Genomic DNA, 27,377 nt, shown 5'->3' on the forward strand with positions numbered 1-27,377 from the left:
TGTTGTTTAATATCCTTTTTTTTCTAAATACAAATCTCAAAATTTCACATTTCTGTATTACAGTACTGCAATACATCTGCCAACAAGACTGCATACTCACTTCTCCCTCCAGAACCCTTGCATTTACATCCTAATAGCTGCTTATCCTTTGTTTCTCTTCAATGAAGGTACTTTGAAAGCTTTCACTAAGTACTGACTGCTCTAAAATCTTATGTGAAAGGAAAGTCGCATATTTTTTATTATTTAATGGGCAACCAGGTTTCCAGAAGTCATACACTTACAAACACTCAGACTACCATACCTATCATGACATTCTAAAACTCATGTTGTTAACTGCACGATTTTAAACAGGTCTATGTATACTTGATGGACACTTTATGCAGATTTAATGGACTGACTTACCGTATCTATTTCATCAATAATCAACCTCATGTATTTATCTGGGTTACAATGTGGGAACATCACAGAATTATTCAATTAATAAGTCAAATAATAAAAAAGCAAAAATATAAATTTCAGACAAGCTAGTTTTACAAACACCTTTGTAAGCCCTGGGAAGGACAGCGGCAACACTAATACCTAATACGACCTAATCTTCAAATACAAAATCTACTCTTACCAGGTGAGCTATACAAGTAACACTATTACAAAGATCCACAAGGAATTATGAAATTCCTTTAGCAAATACCAAAAAGCATATCACTATCTTATAAAAGTATATAACCAACACGACAAAAAACATTATTGTGCATTCATGTCTTTTCAATAGACATGAAATGTGAGAATGGTAAATAAAAGCTAATATTTTATTTACAAATGCCACTGAAGCATTCCTCAACTAATTCCAAGTTACCAAACATTGGCTCATATCTACATAAAACTTCATGTGCAATCAAATATCAATCTGCACAATATGTACAATGTATAAGTTGCAAATGGAATATGCAAGTGCTTACCAACTAACTGACCAATAATATAAATGCTGGGCACACTAGACTAACAGTACCCTCTTACAAGTTTGTGTGAATCACTGTACTACAGTTACTTTAGCTATATAATATGTAAACTTTTATTATGCATATGGAATGATCAACTACAACAGTAAAATCTGGCGAGTATCAGTCATTTTGCTTATTTGGAATTGAAAGAGATTCAAATCACTAGCCAATTTACTATACTTTCGTAGATCTGGCCACTCATAAAATCACAACAGGAACTGCATTCTGGCTTGTGCAACTTTCACAGGGTTCAGCTTGAGGATTAGTATATTTTATACAGTGGAAGGAAATTCTAAAATATTGTCACAACCTGTCTTGTTGCTGCCAATAAACATTTGTTAAACAGCTATAAAAAATATACATAACATTTCTTATCTACAAATCTTCCATCTTTTGGTACACCTAATGTCACTGCACAGCATCGGCACCAAGAAATGCTGTCCTTACAGCATGAAACTACCCCTCATTACTGATGCTCATACATGAAGTGACTAGCACTGGTCTATACGTACATACTTCATAAAAGTCTGTAGACATACACCCAATATTAAGGGCCAAGTCTATTAATTACGTCAAATCTGATACTTATGACTCACAAACTAAAGTATCTAAAGTGTTGAACACAGTTTTAATCTAAGGTATCACTTCAAACTTGAAAGATATATGCAAAATGTTAAAAGAAATGTATTTAATTAGTGAACACCTTACCGCTGATGTCAAATTAAACATACATCAAAATGAGTTACTCATCTTCCGTCATTTGTATACATATCCTATGAGCAACTAAATCCTGCCACCATAATATTTAGTTTACTGCAATATCATCCATTCAGCAACCTCACTTGCGTCTGCGTGTTTGCTGGTCCACTTCTGGCAGCTCACTCACGTCTTCCTCCCAGCTGCGTTTTGCTGAAACACCAACATGTCCTGCTTACATTAGCAACACAGCTCTTAAAAAATGACAAAATTCACTAAAACAATAATATTCAAGTATTACTGCATATCAAACATGCCCTAAATTCATGCCTCCCATAATCTACTTATTGGTAGTAGTCCATGGTTAAACATTACTCTTATAGGTTCATGATTAGTAACTGTGTAAGAAACATCAAACATTTCAACTTACAGTCATCTTTTTTGCTTTTCTTTGACCTCCTCTCTGCAGCCTTTTTGCGTAATGCCAAGGCTTCTGCCTGGCGCTCCCTCATTCGTCTGAGATGGAAGTGGATGAAGTTCCACATCATCCAAGCTTGAATTAGACATACTGCTACCAAAGCATTTAGCCTGCAAAAATTTATCAAATATGAACATTCTTTCATGTTTGTTAACTATTTTCCACATTAGCAAGATAGCTATCTATCTATATCTTTGATGCCCATTCCCTTAAGGAACTCACTTAAGGGGACTGCCGTAGCAAAAGTCTCCGTAATGGTTGAATTCCAGTGCTACTTCTTAGCCTTAGTGCCATTGGCAGAGGGCAACTCCAGCACAATGTTTTCAGGGGCTCCTAGCTAATGTTTCAACCAACTACTTCTACTTAATGTGTCTACCAACTATTTCTGCTTAATGCTCCTACTTACTACTTCTACCTAACGTTCCTACCAACTACTACTATCTGTTGTTCCTATCATTTTGCCAAAAGGCAGGGGTAGTGCAAAGCACTCGCCACAGAAAAAAATCTAGTTGCCAAGAATGAGTTGTGCGAGTTAAATGTTGTCAAGTGTTACACATGACAAAGAAAGATTGTATGCTTGTGGACAAAATGCCAACAGTCCCTGTGTAGGTTAGGTTGCTATATTCCTTATTGCATAATAAAGATCACTATCAGTACGTCAAAGATCCTTGTCTTCTTGGATCTCTGCAAATGCTTTTCTTAATATTCTCTATCTACATCTATTTCATGTAATAATTTACCTTTATCTATGTTAAATATTATTTGCTGCTTCTTGTGCTTCTTATGAAATTCTGTACAGTTTTACTTGTGTGGAGAGTAGCACAAATTTAACCTATGATCCTCTTCTTAGTGCTATAGAGGCTCCTGCAGTTCTAAGGTTGCACTACACTTAGCAGCAAGGACATGATGGACTCCTTTGAAGTGTGAAGGTCTTTAACAAGACTTACCATTTCATTAACTGACAGATATACAGCATCACCAAAGGTGACTTTTCACTCATGTTGTAACATCAAGCATGCAGAGTTCAGTAATACTAATAGGCATTTATATCAGTACATGGAAACAAACATACAAACTGCCTTTAAAATCTAAACCCCAAAATATGTTACTATATGATGCAAAATTCATCAGTTTCCTTGCGCTACCTCGCTAACGCGGGAGACAGCAACAAAGTATAATAATCATAAGATGAAAGCCGGCAAGGCAGCGGGTTTGGATGGTATTGCAGTGGAATTTATAAAAAAAGGGGGTGACTGTTTTGTTGACTGGTTGGTAAGGTTATTTAATGTATGTATGACTCATGGTGAGGTGCCTGAGGATTGGCGGAATGCGTGCATAGTGCAATTGTACAAAGGCAAAGGGGATAAGAGCGAGTGCTCAAATTACAGAGATATAAGTTTGTTGAGTATTCCTGGTAAATTGTATGGGAGGGTATTGATTGAGAGGGTGAAGGCATGTACAGAGCATCAGATTGGGGAAGAGCAGTGTGGTTTCAGAAGTGGTAGAGGATGTGTGGATCAGGTGTTTGCTTTGAAGAATGTATGTGAGAAATACTTAGAAAAGCAAATGGATTTGTATGTAGCATTTATGGATCTGGAGAAGGCATATGATAGAGTTGATAGAGATGCTCTGTGGAAGGTATTAAGAATATATGGTGTGGGAGGCAAGTTGTTAGAAGCAGTGAAAAGTTTTTATCGAGGATGTAAGGCATGTGTACGTGTAGGAAGAGAGGAAAGTGATTGGTTCTCAGTGAATGTAGGTTTGCGGCAGGGGTGTGTGATGTCTCCATGGTTGTTTAATTTGTTTATGGATGGGGTTGTTAGGGAGGTGAATGCAAGAGTTTTGGAAAGAGGGGCAAGTATAAAGTCTGTTGGGAAATGAGAGAGCTTGGGAAGTGAGTCAGTTGCTGTTCGCTGATGATACAGCGCTGGTGGTTGATTCATGTGAGAAACTGCAGAAGCTGGTGACTGAGTTTGGTAAAGTGTGTGAAAGAAGAAAGTTAAGAGTAAATGTGAATAAGAGCAAGGTTATTAGGTACAGTAGGGTTGAGGGTCAAGTCAATTGGGAGGTGAGTTTGAATGGAGAAAAACTGGAGGAAGTGAAGTGTTTTAGATATCTGGGAGTGGATCTGGCAGCGGATGGAACCATGGAAGCGGAAGTGGATCATAGGGTGGGGGAGGGGGCGAAAATTCTGGGAGCCTTGAAGAATGTGTGGAAGTCGAGAACATTATCTCGGAAAGCAAAAATGGGTATGTTTGAAGGAATAGTGGTTCCAACAATGTTGTATGGTTGCGAGGCGTGGGCTATGGATAGAGTTGTGCGCAGGAGGATGGATGTGCTGGAAATGAGATGTTTGAGGACAATGTGTGGTGGGAGGTGGTTTGATCGAGTAAGTAACGTAAGGGTAAGAGAGATGTGTGGAAGTAAAAAGAGTGTGGTTGAGAGAGCAGAAGAGGGTGTTTTGAAATGGTTTGGGCATATGGAGAGAATGAGTGAGGAAAGATTGACCAAGAGGATATATGTGTCGGAGGTGGAGGGAACGAGGAGAAGAGGGAGACCAAATTGGAGGTGGAAAGATGGAGTGAAAAAGATTTTGTGTGATCGGGGCCTGAACATGCAGGAGGGTGAAAGGAGGGCAAGCAATAGAGTGAATTGGAGCGATGTGGTATACCGGGGTTGACGTGCTGTCAGTGGATTGAATCAAGGCATGTGAAGCGTCTGGGGTAAACCATGGAAAGCTGTGTAGGTATGTATATTTGCGTGTGTGGACGTATGTATATACATGTGTATGGGGGGGGTTGGGCCATTTCTTTCGTCTGTTTCCTTGTGCTACCTCGCAAACGTGGGAGACAGCGGAGAAAAAAAAAAAAAAAAAAATAATAATAATAATGATGTAAAATTACTTTCTTTGCATACCTGATGATAGTTGTGTTGAAATTTCCTGCCTGAACATCTAGTGTCTGATCATCATTCGTGGCTAGGCCATAATGGAAGGTTAATATGGCTACTATGATGCTAGCTAGACGACATGCAACAAACAGCACATTCCATACACGAAAACCTGCAATAAGAAGATTATGATTAAATTGGCAATAACTGTTCCTAGGGATAAATTAATAGAGTAATTATTTCTAAGACATCTACTTTAATTGAATTTTTAAACACCACACATATTGATATATCAAAACACTACGGGAAAAGTTAACTCTCTTACACAGGGAGACAAACTAAAAAAATACATTTATGCAAAATCTAGCAAGAGACATCCTCAGGATATTACCATGGAACTCCTACCACTTTGAGATTGCACTCCAAACAGGAACAAGGTCAAGCTTTTTTTTTTTTTTTTTTTTTTTGATGATGCTACGACAGCCTCAGTGATCATAATTTCACTCGGAATGCTCCAACCTCTACGGAAGGTCAAAGAATACCTTCAGCCCAATTTTTTATAAAATAATCTCACGACTCCTTATCCAGGGGTTCCTGCAGCCTCACAGCTGTACTACAATCAGATCAGGAGAATGGATAGATTCCTTTTGAGCAAATTCTTTGAAGAGATTGTTCTACTATGATAAAACCTAGCTGAAGGCAAATTTTCATCCACAGTGTGACCACAAGTAAGCAAAGTCCAGTTAACAACCTTCAAGTTTCAAAATAAGGTAGACAAAGTTGACCATGAACATTTCTTTAAGAGATGCAATACCAGAGTAACCCAAGGCCATGACACGAAGCTGTGCAAAAATATAGTTAGAAAGGATGTAAGGTATATACTGGTTTAGTAGAAGAGATGCAGAGAGTTGAAATAATCTAACCAGACAGATGGCAAATGTTTAGTCAATAATGCTTAAAAAGCTACATAATAGTAAAGAAAGTTAGAGAGACCAGATCCCACAAGTGTATAACTTTCTGGGTCTTGGAGAAAGCATGAGGAGAAAGTCGAGAGTAAATATGAATCAAAGCACAGATATTTGGTTTAGCACAGCAAAAAGACACATTAGTGAGCTTGAATGTATAAAACAGTATTTCAGATAACAGGAACCAAGGAAGGTGATGCAAGTCACAAGGTGGGCGAGGGAGTGAAGATCTCGGCACATTAAGGAACGTGTGGGAAAAAAGTTCACTATCTGGAAAGGAAAGTATGGGCATATGTGAAGGTATATTAGTTCCAGTGGTGTTGTAAGGATGCAAGGCTGGGGCTCTAGATAAGATATGGAACAGGTGAATGTTTTGGAAACAATTGAGAACACATGGTGAAAGGAGGGTTGATCAAGTATGATATAATAGGATAGAGATAATTTATGATAAGTAGAGTATGGTTGAGAAAGCTGAAGACTGTGTGCAGAAGTGGTTTGAACATATGGAAAGAATGAGTGTGGAAAGACTGACAAAGAAGGTATATGTGAAAGGCATGCAAAGGATAGAGTGAATTAGAGTAACGTGGTATACAGGGGGCATAGTGTTGCCAACAGACTGACCTAGAGCATATGAAGCAGCCAGGAGAACCCATGAAAAGGCCTGTGGGACCCAGCTGTGGATAGTAGGCCATAGGTTCATTCATAACACATGACAGCTAGAGAATAAATGTGAGCAAATGAGGCTTTTTCATAGTCTTCCTGGTACCACTTTACTTATGTGGAAAGCAGTGAAATATTATGAAAATATATATACATATTTGCAGTTTCCTGTGTTACCAAGGCGATACCATGAAGAGGCAAAAAAAAATGCCTTATTCAGTCACATCCACTCTTTACCTGTCATGTGTAATGCATCGAAATTAGAGCTCCTTGTCCAAAACCAGGCTCCACAGACCTTTCCCCTAACTGTTTCACATTCCCAGGTACATTCCCTTGGCAACATGTTCCATTACACCACTTTGCTCCAATTCACTCTATCCCATGCATGCCCTACATACTCAAGCAAGTTCAAGCTCTGAGCACTCAAAAGCTATTCCACTAATCCTTTCATCTCCAAGTCAGTCTACCCAATTTCCCTGCCCTCTCCACTTTTTATCAACCTTTCCTCACTCATTTTCTCCATAAAAGAATAAAAAAAAAAGATGGCAGGCTCTACTAAAGTTTTTTTTGTGTGACTGTCATACCACACTCTCTTTCAGATCTTCATTAAACAATCTAACAGATATCTGTGTTAAGTAGTCAGAGGGCTTAGATGTTGCATATATTGAGGTATCACATGTTGTAACACATGCATCCGCCTCTCATGGGTCCTGACGCAAGGTAATTAAATGTGGCATTAATGACAAGTTTGTCTAAGTTAAAAGTAGGACAGTGTAGCATATCTCTACATGTCTTATCACTAAGATCAATGGTAATGGAGTGCTATGCAGTGTAAACTGGTTCTTTTCTTGAAATGTTTAAACTAGCTAGAACTTGCTTTAAAGCTTTTAGAGGTATGTGGTTCACACTCCTCATTTCATCTTCAAAAAGGCAACTGGCCTTTCTGCGAATTACTGTTAACTACAAGTTGGTAAATTCTATACAAGAAAAAAAAGAAGCCACATAAATTCATTCATGATGAAAGAAATACGTTTCCAGCAGGATTTGTTTTATCTTGTTTCTTTTCTGGTGTTTGCTCTAAAACTGAATACCAATCTGCACAATACATCAATATCCATTGCTAAAATGTGTCTGAAATATCAGTCATATCATGATGTAGGTGTACTAGTTACATCATTTCTTTTCTTATGTTTGTACTGAAATAAACAATCTGTAATGGCACAGCTCCAAACAAATGGTTACCAACAAAGAGTATCATAATAATCATTTAAATTTCAAGTGTAGTATATGATGTGTGGTTATATGCCATATGCTGCCCATAATACAGTGACATATTAGTTAACTTTGGTCACTGCATCTACAGAAGGACAAAGTTAAAACAGAAGTTCCAGAGGAGGGCAATAAGAATGGTATTAAAATTAAGGTCCAAGTTACAGGAAAAAGCTGAGGGTTGAAATCTTCCCACCTTGGAAGAGATAAGAGTAATGGATAACCAGATAACATCCTTTAAGCTTTCAGAATTGATTGATGATGCAAACAGAACAATTCCTCAAGAGATTTAGGAAATTTCCAGATTAGAATTTCAAATTCTATACTTTTACATATTGCTTTCTATGTGTATTAATTCTACATAAGCAAAGAGACTTTAGATGGAATCAAGTTAAAGTTTTAAGACTATAATTGGTGTCACTGTTACAAGTAATCGTTAATTACCACAACCTCAAAAACAAAGTGGTGTTCCTAGTGATGAATATCCCCCCAAAAAATTAACCATTCTATAAAAATTTGAAATTCTGAGAAAGTTAATATGCCTTTGATTCTGCCATGTAATTTTCTGCTTTCTCAACAAAGTCTGGGTGTAACTTCAAACACCAGAATAATCATCACGTGTTTGTCTTTCAATTACAAGCCATGACGTAAAGTAGTTTCTGGCAAAATTTTCTTTTATTATGATTCAATAAATTAACCCTTTTTCTTTTTTTTGCTTACAATACTTTCTCTATCGGTGTGTGTTACTCTGTCCCATTTTTCAACTCACAACTTGACAGGTGTGTAAATATTGAATAGTTCATGAAATGGGGAAGAAATGCTTCACTAGGAAGGTTATTCCTTGGAGAAAATAAAAAAAAATTATTATTCTGAAAGACCCTTGGTACCAAGTATCTGAGTTCCAAGCATTTTGACTATATAAAAAACTGATGGCAATGCAAATTACATAAAAAAATCCTACCAGTGTTAGCAGCAGCATTCTTTTCAGCAAAGTACAGGAGTCTGCAGATGTGAAGGAGTGCCTCTTCTATGAATCTTAAAGTTAACAAGACAAGCGCCACACGGGTGAAGCTGCAATCGACAAATTAAAATTTTATTTAAGTGTTACAAATCTTGAATAATGACAGCAGGAGCAAACAATAATTTCAAAGCTGCACCTCTTAAGAAAACTCTTCAAGCATACATTTCATACATAAAAATAATTATCACTGATGACTTACTTCAGTACGTAAGCAGCTGAAGAAAAGACCAGATACAGAGAAGCATGTTGAATTTTTGCTGACATTTCCTCACGCTTAGTCTGCAGGAACATAAATCCATGTAATAGATAATGGCACAGTCATGCCAAAATTACAAATTCTTATAAAAACTATCATGCTATTGCCTGCACTGTAAGTTTTACTCTAATGGCCCACCTCTGCTTCTAAAGCGTAATACAGTTCATAAAGCCACAACCCAAATCATCCATACCTGTTAAATAAATATACTGTACTTCCAAATATGTACATTTACCTCATCTTGATCTCCCCCAACCCCCTTTTTAATGATGTATGCTCTAATCATGGACAAAATTCTCACAAAGGCCAGACTTTAAAACAAAATAGAAATGGGTTATAAAACAAAAAGATACTGAAGTTTTAGTTAGATAAAAATGTTACTTGTGTTTTCTCTCCATATACCTTTATGGCTAAAAGGTCACCACCTCCCCCAGTTACCCCTTACATCGCCAGCCTTTGCCTCCCTCCATTAGAACACATTCAAGGTCTAGAAAAATTACTAGTAGAATTACATCTTAGCCATATTTGTTGCATCCTCATTCAGTGCTTTGGTTATACAAAGCCTAAAATATAATTACAATACAATAAAAAAATGTTTCTAAAATATGCCCAGCAAGTGGCAATTCATTCACTTACGAGCCACTACTGGCACCTGGCAGAATGTCCAAAATGTACAACCCTGCACCATAATGTTTCATGCTCAACCTATGACTTCAAACTAATTACAACTACTGTATGAATGTATGAGGAGGTTTGGTCTATTAAGGAATAACAGTGGAGAGGAGCACATATGAGAACATCCCGAAATCATTTGGACAGATGGACAGGATGAGTGAGGAAAGGATGACTAAGAAAGTATACAAGCTGGAAGTGAAAGTAGTAAGGAAAAGGGGAAATCAAGGAGGAAAAGGAAGGGTGGAGTAAAAAAAGGCAGAGTATACAGGGCATAAACATAAAAGAGAGTGTAATGTGTACACGGGATAGAGCAAACTGGAGTTATATGGTATACATGGCAAACATGCTGTCAATGAGCCAGGGCATTTGAAGTAGTCTGAGAGACAACAAAAATATCTGTGAGGGTCTAATTCAGTCTCATACGTCTTGTCCCTACCAATTCAGACACACCCTCACAGTCAGTCTCTCCATGTGTCCAAACCATTTTAACAAAAACTTTGTTACCTAAACCACACTCATCTTACTACCACACCTCTCTTTCAAAGGTACCCTAACATTTCTGAACAACCCCATCTTCACACCATATGCTGACATAATGGTATTTCATTTCCAACACATCAACGCTCTTCCATACCTCCTCATCTATGGCCCAAATCTTGCATCAATACAACACTGTCGAGGCACTTTTATACATTCATACATACCCACCCATGCCCTTACAACACACCTCAAGGTTAACTTCAGCAGCCACGTCCACTCTAAGGTACCTAAAACACTTCACCTCCACCGGGTTTTCTCCATTAAAACTTACACTCTAACCAACCTGTCTCTCTCCAATGCTACTTATATATTTACTTTTATCCAAATTATCTCTTAATTGCCCCCTTTCACACACTCCATAACACCAGCTTCTACATTTTCTCACTCAAGTCATCTGTGTCATCAGCAGACAGAAAGTGACTCATATCTAAGGTCCTACACCCATCCTCAACACGTTGCAAGCCTTACCACTCCTAAGTCCTTGCATTTACTTCCCTCAGCATCCCATCCATAAACATATTAACCATCTATGATGACATCTCTCACCCTTGTCACAGACCTACCTTCACCTGGAATCACTCATCCTTTCTCTTTCAACTCATACCAAAACCTTCCTCTCTTGAAAAACTCTTCAATGCTTCTAAGAGCTTTCTTCCCACACCATACACTCACGACACCTTCCACAAAGGTCTCCAGCAACCCAAACATATACTTTCTCCAAATCCATAAATGTCATATGCAGGTCTTTCTTTTTCAAAGGAATTCTCACATGGATCTTGAACAGGAAACACCTGATCCATACATCCAATACTGCTCCTAAAGCCACATTGCTCCTCCGCATACTCTGATCCATACATCCGATACTGCTCCAAAAGCCACATTGCTCCTCCACATACTCTGTGCCACCACGTTCTCAATCACAATTCTCCCATAAAAACTGCCAGTACACACAACAAACTAAAAGTTCCTTAATATGAACATTTACTTTTGTCCCCATTACCTTTATACAATGGCACTATACAGGAATTCCCCAAATCCTCAGACACCTCACCCTGAGCCAAACATATACTGAAAATCACAACTACACAACAACACAGTTCCTCGTCTTTCTTGAAAATTCAACTCTGATCCTATTCAAGAACTTCAGCTACTCTGCCACACTTCATCTTACACAAGGCTTTCACAACCTCATCTCTTTTCAGTAAACCATCTTTCATGACAGTTTGCTTTCCATGCTATTATCATGATCATCATTATTACCATATATAACCTTAAGACTCCTTTAATGGAGCTCCTGCAGCTTCAAGACTGAGCTACATTAAAAAGCAGGAAAACAAAGAACTCAGAGAGAAATTCTTCAACAAGACTGTTGCCATGTTTCATAGACTGATAATGATACAGCCTCACCAAAAGGTGATTTACCCCAAGCAGGTGGTGTCAGATAACACTAACTCAAAACTGCACAGGTTCTTTCAATCAAGTTGTGAAAATGATGGACTACAGTCACACCAATCTTCAGTCACAAGTGAATATGCACCTCAGAACCACTTCATTCCACACACTTTGCAAGATTTAAGAAGTCACATTTACCTAATGAACACCCGCAGCCAAGAGATATCAGTAGCATCAAAAAGATTAGGTTCAAATTTTTTTTTTATCATCCACACTAGCCAGATGAAGATACAAATATATAGTATTCAATATAACTAAGTTTGACATGCCAATTAATTCATCTTTCACTTGAAGTAACATCCCAATATGTTGCTTCATCTATAATAACCTGTATGGCCATAAAAACAACAGACATTCACCTTCTGGAAGTAGAGCTCTGGATAACAGTGTAGCCAGTAAGACATCTGAATGATGAAGAAGAATTTCAGCATGAAGGACATCTGTGCATGACCACTGGGATAGTCTGACCACAGGGAAGTGATGTCCACCAGCAAGTTGTCCCTTGAAATACCAATATTATGTATTATTGAACTATCAACTAATATAGGACTGCATAATCTCAGTCAATTAGTAAACACAAACAATGAAAATGTGTGCTACTACTCTTTTATATTACAAGCTCGAATAATACTTTGCTATCATTTAACAAAAGAATGCTTCAGTGTCAAATTGAAAAGACAGTTTTTTGGTATCATACTTCCAAGGAATGAAATAAATTTTCAAATAAGGAGCATTCAAAAGCAAATAAAAAAATATTAAGGCTCTAAAAAAAATCTAATAAGATGGTAAAATGAAGTGGCAATTAAGCTGAAATTCATAAATAATGAATAATAACCAATGAAGTTTTCAGGATCTAAAGATATATACGTATAGCTACTCTCAAGAAAACATGAGTTCAAGCTGGCATTTTGCTGGGACTGTTTTCTTTTGCTCAGATATTAATACATGTCTCTAGGTGTATGGAACACTTGCCTATAATGAATACATCAAATAAACATATACATGAAAGGTCATAAAAACCCAAATTTGGTAGAGTAAAAATGGCACACCCATAAACACACGAGGAGGAATTCATAACGAAAGCATCTAAATAGTCTGAGCACTGCGAAATCAAAAAGGCTAAATCTACAGTATTTTCAGTCATTGTTGCTACACTTTCTTATAGACAATGTTTTGATCATCTTAGGTGGCCAAGGTAACTTAAGAAACAGGTATCAATTTTCGATATGTGAAGGTATGGGTATCAATTAAAATATCTCCTTCCCATGTACAGGTGTACTGGTATGCCTGTTCCCCTTACCTGGCATGACCCCATACAAACCAGAAAAGGTATCAGGCACAAAGAGAGAGGTGAAGGAACTTCCCTTAATAGAATTACTAGATACAGAGTGCAGTGCTTCTCTTTTCCCATCATCTGCTACCCATTATACTGAAAACTCTCCATATATATATTCATTATCTTATTCATATTTCATTATACTTAACTGCTGTTTCCCACATCAGCAAAGTAGCACCAGGAAACAGATGAAGAAAGAATGGCCTATCCACTCATATACACACACACACACACATTATATATATATATATATATATATATATATATATATATATATATATATATATATATATATATATATATATATATATATTTTCCCTGGGGATAGGGGACAAAGAATACTTCCCACGTATTCCCTGCGTGTCGTAGAAGGCGACTAAAAGGGGAGGGAGCGGGGGGGCTGGAAATCCTCCCCTCTCGTTTTTTTTTTTAATTTTCCAAAAGAAGGAACAGAGAATTGGGCCAGGTGAGGGTATTCCCTCAAAGGCCCAGTCCTCTGTTCTTAACGCTACCTCGCTAATGCGGGAAATGGCGAACAGTTTGAAAGAAAAAATATATATATATATATATATATATATATATATATATATATATATATATATATATATATATATGAAAAGTTTTTATTGAGGATGTAAGGCATGTGTACGTGTAGCAAGAGAGGAAAGTGATTGGTTCTCAGTGAATGTAGGCTTGCGCCAGGGGTGTGTGATGTCTCCATGGTTGTTTAATTTGTTTATGGATGGGGTTGTTAGGGAGGTGAATGCAAGAGTTTTGGAAAGAGGGGCAAGTATGAAGTCTGTTGTGGATGAGAGAGCTTGGGAAGTGAGTCAGTTGTTGTTCGCTGATGATACAGCACTGGTGGCTGATTCATGTGAGAAACTGCAGAAGCTGGTGACTGAGTTTGGTAAAGTGTGTGAAAGAAGAAAGTTAAGAGTAAATGTGAATAAGAGCAAGGTTATTAGGTACAGTAGGGTTGAGGGTCAAGTCAATTGGGAGGTAAGTTTGAATGGAGAAAAACTGGAGGAAGTAAAGTGTTTTAGATATCTGGGAGTGGATCTGGCAGTGGATGGAACCATGGAAGCGGAAGTGAATCATAAAAAAAAAATTTTTTTTTTTTTTGCTTTGTCGCTGTCTCCCGCGTTTGCGAGGTAGCGCAAGGAAACAGACGAAAGAAATGGCCCAACCCACCCCCATACACATGTATATACATACGTCCACACACGCAAATATACATACCTACACAGCTTCCCATGGTTTACCCCAGACGCTTCACATGCCCTGATTCAATCCACTGACAGCACGTCAACCCCGGTATACCACATCGCTCCAATTCACTCTATTCCTTGCCCTCCTTTCACCCTCCTGCATGTTCAGACCCCGATCACACAAAATATCTTTCACTCCATCTTTCCACCTCCAATTTGGTCTCCCTCTTCTCCTCGTTCCCTCCACCTCCGACACATATACCCTCTTGGTCAATCTTTCCTCACTCATTCTCTCCATGTGCCCAAACCATTTCAAAACACCCTCTTCTGCTCTCTCAACCACGCTCTTTTTATTTCCACACATCTCTCTTACCCTTACGTTACTTACTCGATCAAACCACCTCACACCACACATTGTCCTCAAACATCTCATTTCTAGCACATCCATCCTCCTGCGCACAACTCTATCCATAGCCCACGCCTCGCAACCATACAACATTGTTGGAACCACTATTCCTTCAAACATACCCATTTTTGCTTTCCGAGATAATGTTCTCGACTTCCACACATTCTTCAAGGCTCCCAGAATTTTCGCCCCCTCCCCCACCCTATGATCCACTTCCGCTTCCATGGTTCCATCCGCTGCCAGATCCACTCCCAGATATCTAAAACACTTCACTTCCTCCAGTTTTTCTCCATTCAAACTCACCTCCCAATTGACTTGACCCTCAACCCTACTGTACCTAATAACCTTGCTCTTATTCACATTTACTCTTAACTTTCTTCTTTCACACACTTTACCAAACTCAGTCACCAGCTTCTGCAGTTTCTCACATGAATCAGCCACCAGCGCTGTATCATCAGCGAACAACAACTGACTCACTTCCCAAGCTCTCTCATCCCCAACAGACTTCATACTTGCCCCTCTTTCCAAATCTCTTGCATTCACCTCCCTAACAACCCCATCCATAAACAAATTAAACAACCATGGAGACATCACACACCCCTGCCGCAAACCTACATTCACTGAGAACCAATCACTTTCCTCTCTTCCTACACGTACACATGCCTTACATCCTCGATAAAAACTTTTCACTGCTTCTAACAACTTGCCTCCCACACCATATATTCTTAATACCTTCCACAGAGCATCTCTATCAACTCTATCATATGCCTTCTCCAGATCCATAAATGCTACATACAAATCCATTTGCTTTTCTAAGTATTTCTCACATACATTCTTCAAAGCAAACACCTGATCCACACATCCTCTACCTTTATATATATATATATAAACACCAATACATGCACATATACATAACAATATAGCCACATATACATATATACACATGTACATATTCATACTTGCTTGCCTTCAGCCACTCCTGGTGCCACCCCGCCCCACAGGAAACAGCACTGCTACCCCTCCTTCAGTGTGGTAGTGCCACGAAAACAGACGAAAAAGGCCACATTTGTTCACACTCAGTCTCTAGCTGTCATGTGTAATGCACCAAAACCACAGCTCCCTATCCGAATGGATGAATGCAAGCACACAATCATGTACATGTGTATATATGTATATGTCTGTATATGTGTGTATACTGATATGTATATGTGCTTGTATGTACATATATGTGTATATGAGTGGATGGGCCATTCTTTCTTCTGTTTCTTGGCACTAACTCACTGATGCAGAAAATGGCAATCAAGCACAATAAACAAATTATATATGTACGATATTCCTGGGGATAGGGGAGAAAGAATACTACCCTCCTATTCCCTGCGAGTCGCAGAAGGCGACTAAGAGGGGAAGGAGTGGGTGGCAGGAAATCCTCCCTTCCTGTATTACTTTCCAAAAGAAGGAACATAGCAAGGAGCCAACCGAGGAATTTTCCCTCTCAGGCTCGGTAATCTGTTCTTGATGCTACCTTGCTTATGCAGGAAATGGAAGGCATGTAAAAATATACATAAGCATCTCTGACAATGACAAAACACAGGCGACTTACTTAACCAGGATGTTGATACCCCAGGCAGCGGAAACAACAGTGAAGATTAGTAGTTGTCCTGATTCATTGAACTTGCTATGTTTAGTCTTGCTCAAGTGTAGTTTGCGATTCACTTTCTGGAAAAGGAGTGAACATCATTATATGAAATCAACATTGCTTTTCAACTTTTGTGAGAATTCCTTATCTATGAATCAGATTTAAATCAATCTTTGCCTCATACAAAAAGCAACAGTAAAGATTATGAGGTATCTCAACACCCTGAATTTGATGTCTTTGGCTATGCTCTAGAATACTCTATAGATCACTTACTGGCAATGCAAAGAACCATGTAAATTCAAATGTTTTTCTTAGCACGATTTAACATGTGCAATCCTAAATTTCATATTATGAACTACTGTTCAAAATTCTTTAAATGATGGAAAGTCTTTGGGCTGCAACATACACTCAGCTTTTCACTCAGTTTTGATATGTGGATGGAAAATTAACTGCGTAGTCTTATCCATACAGGCCAAAATAGTGGAATGTGCAATATCCTTCTGTGACAAAAAAAATTTGTGAACAGATATCACAGGCCAACATTCTGGCCCATACACACAAGCCTGCACAGTTTATTTTCTATCCACAGTCAGGAATAATTGTGCTGTTTTGGCCTGCACTCTTTAAGATAGAAAAATTATGCATGCGTAGCAACCCTAAGAGATATCAAAAATTCTACAAAAGTTAAAAAAGTCAGAAAATTGTGTAGCCTTAACATTCTGGGCAAATACCACTCTTTTGTGTCTCATCTTTCAGTTTGTAAGTACACAATTGAGAAATTTTCCCAAGCATAAGTTTATATTTCCTTTGATCAACCTGGGAAGGAGTAATGTGGCTGCAGAAGTGAAGGAGGATGTGTGGATCAATTCATTTCAGAATTAAGAAACTGAAGAAGCTGGTTCCAGTCTGGGATTGTAAGTGGAAGGAGAAAATTTGTGAATAAATGCGAGTTAAAACAAGGTTACTAGGTTTAGTGGTGTAAAGACATGCTAATTGGAGTGACTTTGAATGGAGAGAACCCAGAGGAATTGTGTACCTACAGTGGACATGATCTAGTGCACACTAGGGAATGTGTGAAAACAGACATCACCATCTGTGAGGATGAGGGTGGTTATGTTTAAGGACAACACATGGTGTGAGGAGGAATGACAAAGGTAATGATGCCGTAAGATTAAAAAAGATTTTGAGTGATCGGGGTCTGAACATGCAGGAGGGTAAAAGTCATGCACAGAATAGAGTGAAAAGGAATGATGTGGTATACAAGAGATAATGAGCTGTCAGTGGATTGAACCATGGCATGTGAAATATCTGGGGTAAATCATGGAAAGGTCTGTGGGTCCTGGATGTGGACAGGGAGCTGTGGTTTCAGTGCATTACACATGACAGCTACTGAATGAGTGAGAGTAGATGTGGTCTTTTTTCGTGTTTCCCAGCATTGCCTTGTTGAAGCATGGGATAGCAATGCCATTTCCTGTGGGATGGGGTAGTGGCAGGAATGGATGAAGGCAAGCAAGTATGAATATGTACATGTGTATATATGTACACGTGTACATATGTATGTATGTATACGTTGATGTGTAATGTATATGTATGTATATGCGTGTGTATAAGCATTATTCATTATCTTACCTTTATATTATACTTTGTCGCTGTCTCCCGCATTAGCGAGGTAGCGAAAGGAAACAGACGAAAGAATTGCCCAACCCACCCACATACACAATGTATATACATACACGTCCACACACGCACATATACATACCTATACATCTCAACGTAAACATATATATACACACTCGGACATATACATATATACACGTATGTAATTCATACTGTCTGCCCTTATTCATTCCTGTCGCCACCCCACCACACGTGAAACTGTATAATCATTATGTATATACTGTATATACAACGCTCGTAGTATGTTTTGGACAATCACATGTTTACCAAATAGCGTCCTAGCTTCGTCTCTTCGATGTATATCAACTGACTTGTATTTCTCTCTTGTTCTCCCTGATGATGTGATTATTACATGAAAGTGCACTTGGGAACTTATCATGTTTCATTTTCCCCATGGACTCATAGGAATATATATGTGCGTGTGTGTGGGATGGGGTAGTGGCAGGAATGGATGAGGGCTAGATAGTAAATAAAGCTGTTTTTCATCAACACTTGGAAAGAACTCACTAAGCAGAAAATGGTGAAAAACTACAAAAAAAATAATCATTAAAATCACTATTATCATTATTATAATCATTATCATAATTCAACCCCATATATGGGGCTCCTGCAGCTCCAATGCTACACTCGGCACAGAAGCAAGGTAAAGACAGACTCCTCTGAAGCAACCCCACTAAAGGTGACCTTTCAATTAAAGAGTCCTGTACACCGATTACTGGACGTGAACATATAAACATACCTTATAATAAGAATAATCATACGGAAGATTCTTCAAAGAAGATTCATGCAATATGATTTTTGTATAACATCAAACTTTATTAAGTAAATACTTTCAAGATAATTCATGCAATTCTTTTTATACACTTACATCTAGAACATACTCCTGAATAATGGCATGCATCACAATGGATATGAGGCAGTAAAAGAAAACTGCTGCTACATCCCGGCTGCCGTATGTGTAAGTCATAGGGGCTTCAGCAGTTTCCATGTCAGAAGCATTATGCTGCACAGCAATGAATACTGATGCCAAAGGTGCTGTAGCCTGTGGAAAAAATCTACGTGAGACAATTGTTCAGTTTATAACATTTTGCAAACAGCAATGAAATCAAAATGAAATACTATATAACTGTGTAAATTCCATAAGCTATGAATTCTGCAGGACTCCTTATATCAGTACCTCAATCACACAGCGAGACTAAACTTTTGTGAAATTATAAAGCCTGCTGGATTTGCCAACTTACAGGATAATTTTTGTCAAATTCATTTCATGTTTATATTTTCAGAAAAAAAATCTTACTGGAGCTAATAAATAACCTAGTTTCAAAGGGCAATCCTAACGTAGGAATAAATATGTAGGAAAAACTTCAGTTTTCATACCAGGGATAGAATTATCCGTAATAAATGTTATCAACCTGACAGCCTTCATAAACTATACGAATATGTACATATGTATTTATGTATATGTCTGTGTATGTATATGTGTGTGCAGGGGCATTTATGTATATATATATATATATGTGTGAATATAAGCGGAAGGGCCATTCTTCATCTGTTTCCTGGTGCTACCTCACTGACATAGATGAAAGAATGGCCTAACCCACCCACATACATATGTATATACATACACGTCCACACAAGCATCCCCCCTCCCCCCCCACATAGTAGTGCTAGGAAATGACAAATGGCCACATTCGTTCACACTCGGTCTCTCGCTGTCATGTATTCAATCCATTGACAGCACGTCAACCCTGGTATACCACATCGTTCCAATTTACTCTATTCCCTGTGTGCCTTTCACCCTCTTGTATGTTCAGGCCACGATTGCTCAAAATCTTTTTCATTCCATCCTTCCACCTCCAATTTGGTCTCCCACTTTTCGTTCCCTTCACCTCCAACACATATATCCTCTCTGTCAATCTTTCCTCACTCATTCTCTCCATGTGACCAAACCATTTCAATACACCCTCTTCTGCTCTCTCAACCACACTTTTTATTACCACACCATCTCTCTCATCCTTTCATTACTCACTCGATCAAACCACTTCACACCACATATTGTCCTCAAGCATCTTATTTCCAACACATCCACCCTCCTCCACACAACCCTATCTATACACAGCAGTATAAAAACAGTTTACTCATAAAATTACTTTTAGTCAGGTATTCACAAATATAATAACTTGAACTGTAATTTAATCATTATATACAGAGTCAGGTTTAGGATATGCTGGAAACACCATGTGCACCTGTGTTGGATAAGGTTCAGAGTGACACTTGTAATACTGGAGAAGCATTGAAGAGTGTACAAGCTTGAAAAAGATGATGGTGCACAACCTTCATTTTAAAGCAAAGCACAAGGAAACGTGGTCATTATGCTTACAAAAAAGTTATATTCTATAAATGTTCATACATTCTCTATCAGGAGGAACCAACTTAAGGTGGAACAAGCCACAAAAAATCAATAGTATCCTGAAATAATGGCTAATTCTCATCATTCTCAGGCAGCAAGTTTTCATAAAGTGCTGCTGCAACTCAACACTTGTACAGTCATGGTCCAAAAATAAAACTGCACACTTCAGACTAAAAACTAGCAACACATTGTTCAAAACAAGAGCCTCTTTAGTTGGTGGTATGTAGATGGTGAAGATTTACAAGGACACCTAAACAAGTGGTTTTAGGGGATCATATTTAACACTGTCAGTCCTAACCATACAAGTCACGTGACTGATCAATGGAGTCAAAACCATACAAGCCATGCATTCTGAATTTTAAATTCTGCATCTGAAGAAACCTATGGTTTGTTTACTGAGTAAAGGCATGCATAAATGCCTTTTGTCACTTACAACTCTAACCAAGATCTACCAGTTGAGCTCTGGTACTCTGATATTACTGGATAGTGAGTGATTATGTTTTGCAATGGTAGCTTAGTGTTTGGAAAATACAAGAAAAATAGCAGATCATGACTTGGGGGCATTATCTGAAAAATGCAATGACTGTCAGGGTTATAAGTATCAAGGGAAAATGTGGGATAAATTTCCATAAATGTACATAAAACAAAAAAATCAACAGAACTTTTAGAAACCTCACCTAACCTCCCACAGTAGCCAATAGTTATCTCTGGTGGAATGACAGTATTTAAGTGTTTTGGAGTTATTTTGAGTAAATTTTGTAATCCGGGAGGAGAGACAAGGGACAACATAAAAGAGTCAATGAAGGGTAAAGATGCAAGTATGGATGTGAAGAAAAGATTATGGGATAGCATAGTCCCCCTAAGAGACCTATGCAACCAAAACATGGTCATTGGAAAGGTAAGAGGTCAAGAATCCAGGCTGTGGAAACAAGTTATTTGGGCAGAACATGTTGTCAGACTAAATGGAATAAAGTAAAGTAAAGAAGGGGTAATTGGTATGGCAGAGATTGCAAAAGGAACGAATTGCAGAGTAGAAGAGTGGGTGAAACAATAATTTGATGTGGTTTGGACACATGGAAAGGATGCACAACACAGAGTTTACAAGGACAGAGTTTGATTGTATGATTAAAGGGGATGTAAGAGGAAGACCACCTGTGACACAGGGGAAATAGAGTGGAGTGACATAGGGAAAATAGAGTGGAGATGCACTGGAGGGAAAGAAATGGGGGAAAGAAAGCATGGAAGAGGCAACTCTTTTGCCATAGCCACCCCCAGTGGGAGATTCCAGAAGGAACAGAAGTCAGAGATATAGATAGTTACTTAAAGATTAATCAGGTTATAAGAGAAAGGGAAATGCTGAATAAAAGATGTCATTTTGGATGCTTTTGGCTAAAAACCAGAGAACTGTCAAGTCAAATAAGCTCACATTCTTTTATATGAAAATGTTCCTGACTTTAAAAAAACAACTTTGCAATGTTTCTGAAAAGTGAAAGTGGAGTCAGACTCAGCCTCACCCAACAAGGGGGATTCACTTCTGGTCCCATGTCCTTATCATAACTCAACAAAATGACCGTTGCACAATTGCTGGCAACTTTTAAACAAGATGCCTATTATAACTATTAAGTGTTGACATAATCCCATTTGATCCACCTGTGTCAATGTATGTTTAGCAAACAAAATAAATTACCAAAATCAATCAAGAAATGCCAGCAGACAGTCCATTAAATTACCTAAATAAACCCAAAGTTAATCTACCCAAATGAAAGCACAATGAACCCATTTGAAATTACAGCTTTCCTTACATGAAATGGGTTTATAATACATTTGTAAGAAATAGCCATCAAAGTAGTCTTTTATACCATCACATGCCCAATCCCAGCCTGCTCAAGTCGCCCTAAACGACGACCACCGCCAAAAACCGTGCAGTAAATGTCAATGAAACTATACGCTGCATGCAACTAAAGCAGCAATAGAAATGTGGAACATATGATATACATTGAGGCATCAATAGCATATGGAGTCTGTGTTAACATGAACTAAGTGTCACTGAGCAAGACATATCAGAACCAGATGGTGTGGAAGATTTGAGCTATCTTTGTTATATGCTCTCACTAAAAGTTTGTTATATCCCCTTAAGTATGAGAGAGTTTATCATGACCTGTTCCTTAGCTGTGTTACCTTATATTTCTTACTTAAATACCCTTTTCTCAAAAATCATGAAGTATGCCACAATCCACATCTGCTGCAGATTACTTGTATAAAAATGCCCTAATATATAAATACCCTCATTCCATTCATCTCCATTGCTTTTTAATGTAAATAGTTTCATTACAACATTCATTTGTGGTTTTTGGTGGTGTATGGCATTCCGAGATATCCCAGCTGTCAGGAATCCAAGAGAAAACAGCATAAAAGATTCCCTTGATGAACAAATATTCCTTAGAATACTATGTAATTTTCCCCATTTCATGCAAGGAATAGCTTCATTTGGGTAAACTGACGTTCATTTAGGATCACTTTGATAATCAGTGAGCCCAGCTGGTTTATGAATAAAATGGAATCTGTTAAAACTTTGTAAATGTCTATTTTAAATCTTCATCTATACTTCCACAGGTATCAAATTAACTGTGCTTCATGTTTTTTAAATAATTCAACATGATTACAGAAATACCTGTGCATGTATTATCTACCTTATCTTTCGTTATGAATAATATCAAAGGCTATGGTAATATATCAAGGAACCTGTATTGTTAATTCATGTTAAAGCAGGGAACATACAAAAAAAATTAATAGAACCAATGAAAACAAGACCTAGCCTCCTCCGCAACCAACATCTACCTTGACGTTCCACATTCTAGTTGAATATATCAGGTAAACATGAAAATGAACAGCTAACATGGCACCAGATGTCAACATAGCGAGCAACCATGTGATCAAAAGCGGAAGGCATAATATTTCTACTATCATTCTGCCTACGAGGTAAAACCGTTATAAGTTCTGTCTAGATTTTCAAAGTACATCAACTACTTTTCATTACTCCGCACATTTTCCTGAATATACATAACCTTTAATGCCTCGTCTATGAAATTATTCATTAAAATATGATACTCCAAACCATGCTCTACGCAAAAGTTGTAATAGTCCTGTAAACACGTAACCAGCTTAGAACAGCTAATATTCAGAGCTAACGGCATTACAGAGATATTCCAATGAAGAATCAATGATTTTAGAAAGCTAGAGAAATTGTAACAATCTCCTAGAATCAAAATCTTTTACTCAACAATCTTCAAGTACTAATAAAACCTTTAATAAGAGAGATCAGCTGATTATTCTAAAACTAATTCCTTTACTAGACTCGTATTAGATGACTCAATGCTAGTACTAACCTATCGAAATAATGTGTCAGCTGACTATGTATATCAGTGATGTACTACAAATCTTTACCAGCATTTAATATCTACTAGCATAAATATCCCCCTGGGAACACATGTGGTCCACTGCCCTCTGACAGTAGTTCACTAAATATAAACTTTTCAAGACAATGACGCAAACACACACACACACGCACACATCAAGCCTAAGATAATTCTTATTATTATTTTCCATCCTTCAAAACACAGGGTGAGACATATGTTGACATATGAGCGGCTTAGAAGCACCCAACCTCCCCTCGAGGAACCACAAGCCACCAGTCGACCTCCCTCTCCCTCACCGAGTCTGAGGTACATATATCTACCACTTTACCTGGAACATTAGGCCAAGCACAAACACCATGGCCACACATGACACAATATCAGCATGATTCTGGATGACGAATTCATGGCTGAGAATGGGTGGGTTCTTGGTTGGTTTACGAACACCCTTGAGCGCCATCCTAAGAGACGTTCCTGGAGCCGCCGCTTGTTGTGGCCGCTACTGTCAGGTTGTTTTCTGCTGCTACACGACACACTTTTTTACTCTGGTTTCTATATCATCTCGATATCCTTTTTCCTAAAGGTCTATACAAACTTCCATTATCTAACAATTATTATCATTGATATTATATTTAATGAGGAGACTTATAATATTTTTGTATTCGAAAGGGTTTTTTATCATGAGATGAAGTATTAGAAATCTTATCCAGAGTAAAAATTGCAGCCAATATCGTCCGGAAATACGTGGCCACTTGGTTTTCAAAATAGTACTGTTATATGATGTAAATGTTATCAATTAAATATAATTATACTATAAATGAATTTCAATACAATATTTTTAGGTTGATATAAATGAAAATCTTATTTAAGTGTCTTCAATATTTAAAGATACCATATTAGATTCGAAATCATTAGTAGTTCTAGTTTTAGAGTTTCAGCGCCAAATTTAATTCAACTTTTAGTAATGGTAGCATCATGAATGGGATTTGCCTTTATCTAAAATATATAAAATTGGTCAATCCACTTTCTTATCACTAAACACCACATGTTTTCTCTCTTACCATTTTATTGGGCGTGCCTAAAATTCATATGAATTATCAACATAACGCTACGCATACCAAGCATTTTAAACAGCACATCATAGCATATTTTCATCTCATGTAAAAACATTGCAACGTTACATAAAAATCCGCCTTTCCTATGATGAATAGAGTTGTCTATTTTTTTGTCTGAATGTTGACACGTGTGCTGTCATGGCAGTCATTTGTTGCCGCGATTCACTTTCCCCGATTGCGTCACCGTCAGCCAGCAGACGACGGAGCTCGAATGCGATGCATCAGCGTCTAAGGGAAATAAAAAAAGAATGTGAAAGAAATACCAATTCTGAAATACTATTCAATCATTGAGTGTGAAAGGAAGATAATGTTTGTTATTCTTGATGTATGTATATATGCATATATTCATTTTCTGGTTACATTCATTTCCATCAACATCCTTCGGTAGGCAAGGACACCTTGTGGCTCATTATAAAACTGACGATTATATTACTAATTATTTTAGACCGTTACTGTAGTGTTGATAATTAGTTAATGGACTTCTTTTCGATAAATTGAGATAATGACTGATAACAGCGACTACAATGAGCAAGGATAGAAATGGGGAATGCACGTATGTTGTTCCCAACCCGCTTATTTTTTAGCATAATTACGTTTATTAATATTCAGACATGCATTGAACTGTAATATAACTGAAAAATAATCGGCCATCTTAGATTTCGCAGAAGACATCTTGACATATTCTTTTTTATATATATACTTTCACCGTCTCACATCCCTTTCTCCCAATATGTACCTAGTCTGTTATAACCTATTTCCATTGTAGGTCACAGGGGTAATAAAAGTCCAATTTAATGACAGAAAAAAAAAGTGGAAGGGAGAATATAAGTAAATAATACTTATGGTAAGGTTCTACGGTGTCACGGTGCAGTGATACTGATGATAAAGGGTAATTGTGCTTCATTTAGTTCTGATAACTGTATTGGTAAATACGGTGCCCGGGGACAGACAATGACAGTAACAGTAGAAGGTGATATAGTCATAGATCTATTGAATGTGAGTAAGAGAGAGTGCAGGATAAAGTGATGGTGAGGAGGAACATACACCAGCGAGGTATATATATATATATATATATATATATATATATATATATATATATATATATATATATATGAGAGAGAGAGAGAGAGAGAGAGAGAGAGAGAGAGAGAGAGAGAGAGAGAGAGTTTGACGAAGAGGATGTATCAAAAAAAAGAAAAAAAAACTGGAGGAGACGAGGAGACCTAACTGGAGGTAGATGGATTGAGTGAAAAACTATTTCGAGTGATCGAGGTTTGATCATGCAGGAGGGTGAGAGACGAGCATGGGAATGAGTAAATTGGAATGATGTGGTATACAGGAGTCAATGTGCTGTCGCTAGACTGAACCAAGGCATGTGAAACGTCTGGGGTAAACCATGGAAAGGTCTGTGGGGCCTGGTTATGGATGCTGTGGTTTCAGTTCATTGTACATAATAGCTAGGGAATAGCTCGCCTGTTTCTGACGCTGCCTCTCTAACGCGGGAGACAGGCGGACAAGCATATATATATATATTATCCCTGGGGATAGGGGAGAAAGAATACTTCCCACGTATTCCCTGCGTGTCGTAGAAGGCGACTAAAAGGGAAGGGAGCGGGGGGCCGGAAATCCTCCCCTCTCGTTTTTTTTTTTAATTTTCCAAAAGAAGGAACAGAGAAGGGGGCCAGGTGAGGATATTCCCTCAAAGGCCCAGTCCTCTGTTCTTAACGCTTCCTCGCTATCGCGGGAAATGGCGAATAGTATGAAAAAAAAAAAAATATATATATATATATATATATATATATATATATATATATATATATATATATATATATATATATATATTTGTACTCGTTCGCCGTTTCCTGCGATAAGCATAAAGGCAATTGTCGTGAGCGGATGTGGTGATGGCCGCCACCACACAGACGTACATGACAAGTGACACCCAACTTAAGTCTTTACCATTGCCTGTTGGGCCCCATGACAGTTACCGGGGGGGGGGGGGTTAACAGGGTAGGTCCAATGCAGCAAGGGTGGGGTGGGGTAGGGGCATGGATGGATTCCATCAAGGGGCTTGGGCGTCCTAAGTTCCGAGGTTCATTGTGTCTGTGAAATGCTTTGGTTTCCTGGTTCACGGATCATCTGTCATCAAGTTCCTTAAAAGCGTTCAAAAGGGAATGAAAGTGATGGACGAATCCTAAGGACCTTGGCAGGTTTCCCCGTCTTTGAACAGGCATGAGAGGAGGGTCATGGCAAAGTTGTTTTCAAAAAGAAAATTTG

The 27,377-nt window shown here is 38.0% G+C and overlaps 1 protein-coding gene across 2 annotated transcripts; it reads right to left on the bottom strand.

Annotated features, from left to right (window-relative positions):
* Nucleotides 1–230: 230 nt before the first annotated feature.
* TRAM (translocating chain-associated membrane protein 1) lies at nucleotides 231–24,527 on the bottom strand. Of its 2 annotated transcripts, none has more exons than XM_071663598.1 (9): nucleotides 24,317–24,527; nucleotides 19,031–19,204; nucleotides 16,450–16,565; nucleotides 12,259–12,400; nucleotides 9,176–9,255; nucleotides 8,917–9,026; nucleotides 5,089–5,233; nucleotides 2,125–2,282; nucleotides 231–1,907 (listed from the first exon to the last, which is right to left on the bottom strand). In XM_071663598.1, the coding sequence occupies exons 1-9, from the start codon at nucleotides 24,443–24,445 to the stop codon at nucleotides 1,837–1,839; spliced, it is 1,125 nt and encodes a 374-aa protein (XP_071519699.1). In that variant the 5' UTR covers nucleotides 24,446–24,527; the 3' UTR covers nucleotides 231–1,836. The 2 variants fall into 2 exon arrangements, with proteins under 2 accessions (XP_071519699.1, XP_071519700.1); XM_071663599.1 differs by having other exon boundaries at nucleotides 231–1,925; nucleotides 24,317–24,512.
* Between the last annotated feature and the right edge of the window lie 2,850 nt (nucleotides 24,528–27,377).

Source organism: Panulirus ornatus, chromosome 7 (genome assembly GCF_036320965.1).
Source record: "Panulirus ornatus isolate Po-2019 chromosome 7, ASM3632096v1, whole genome shotgun sequence".
Lineage (NCBI taxonomy): Eukaryota > Metazoa > Arthropoda > Malacostraca > Decapoda > Palinuridae > Panulirus > Panulirus ornatus.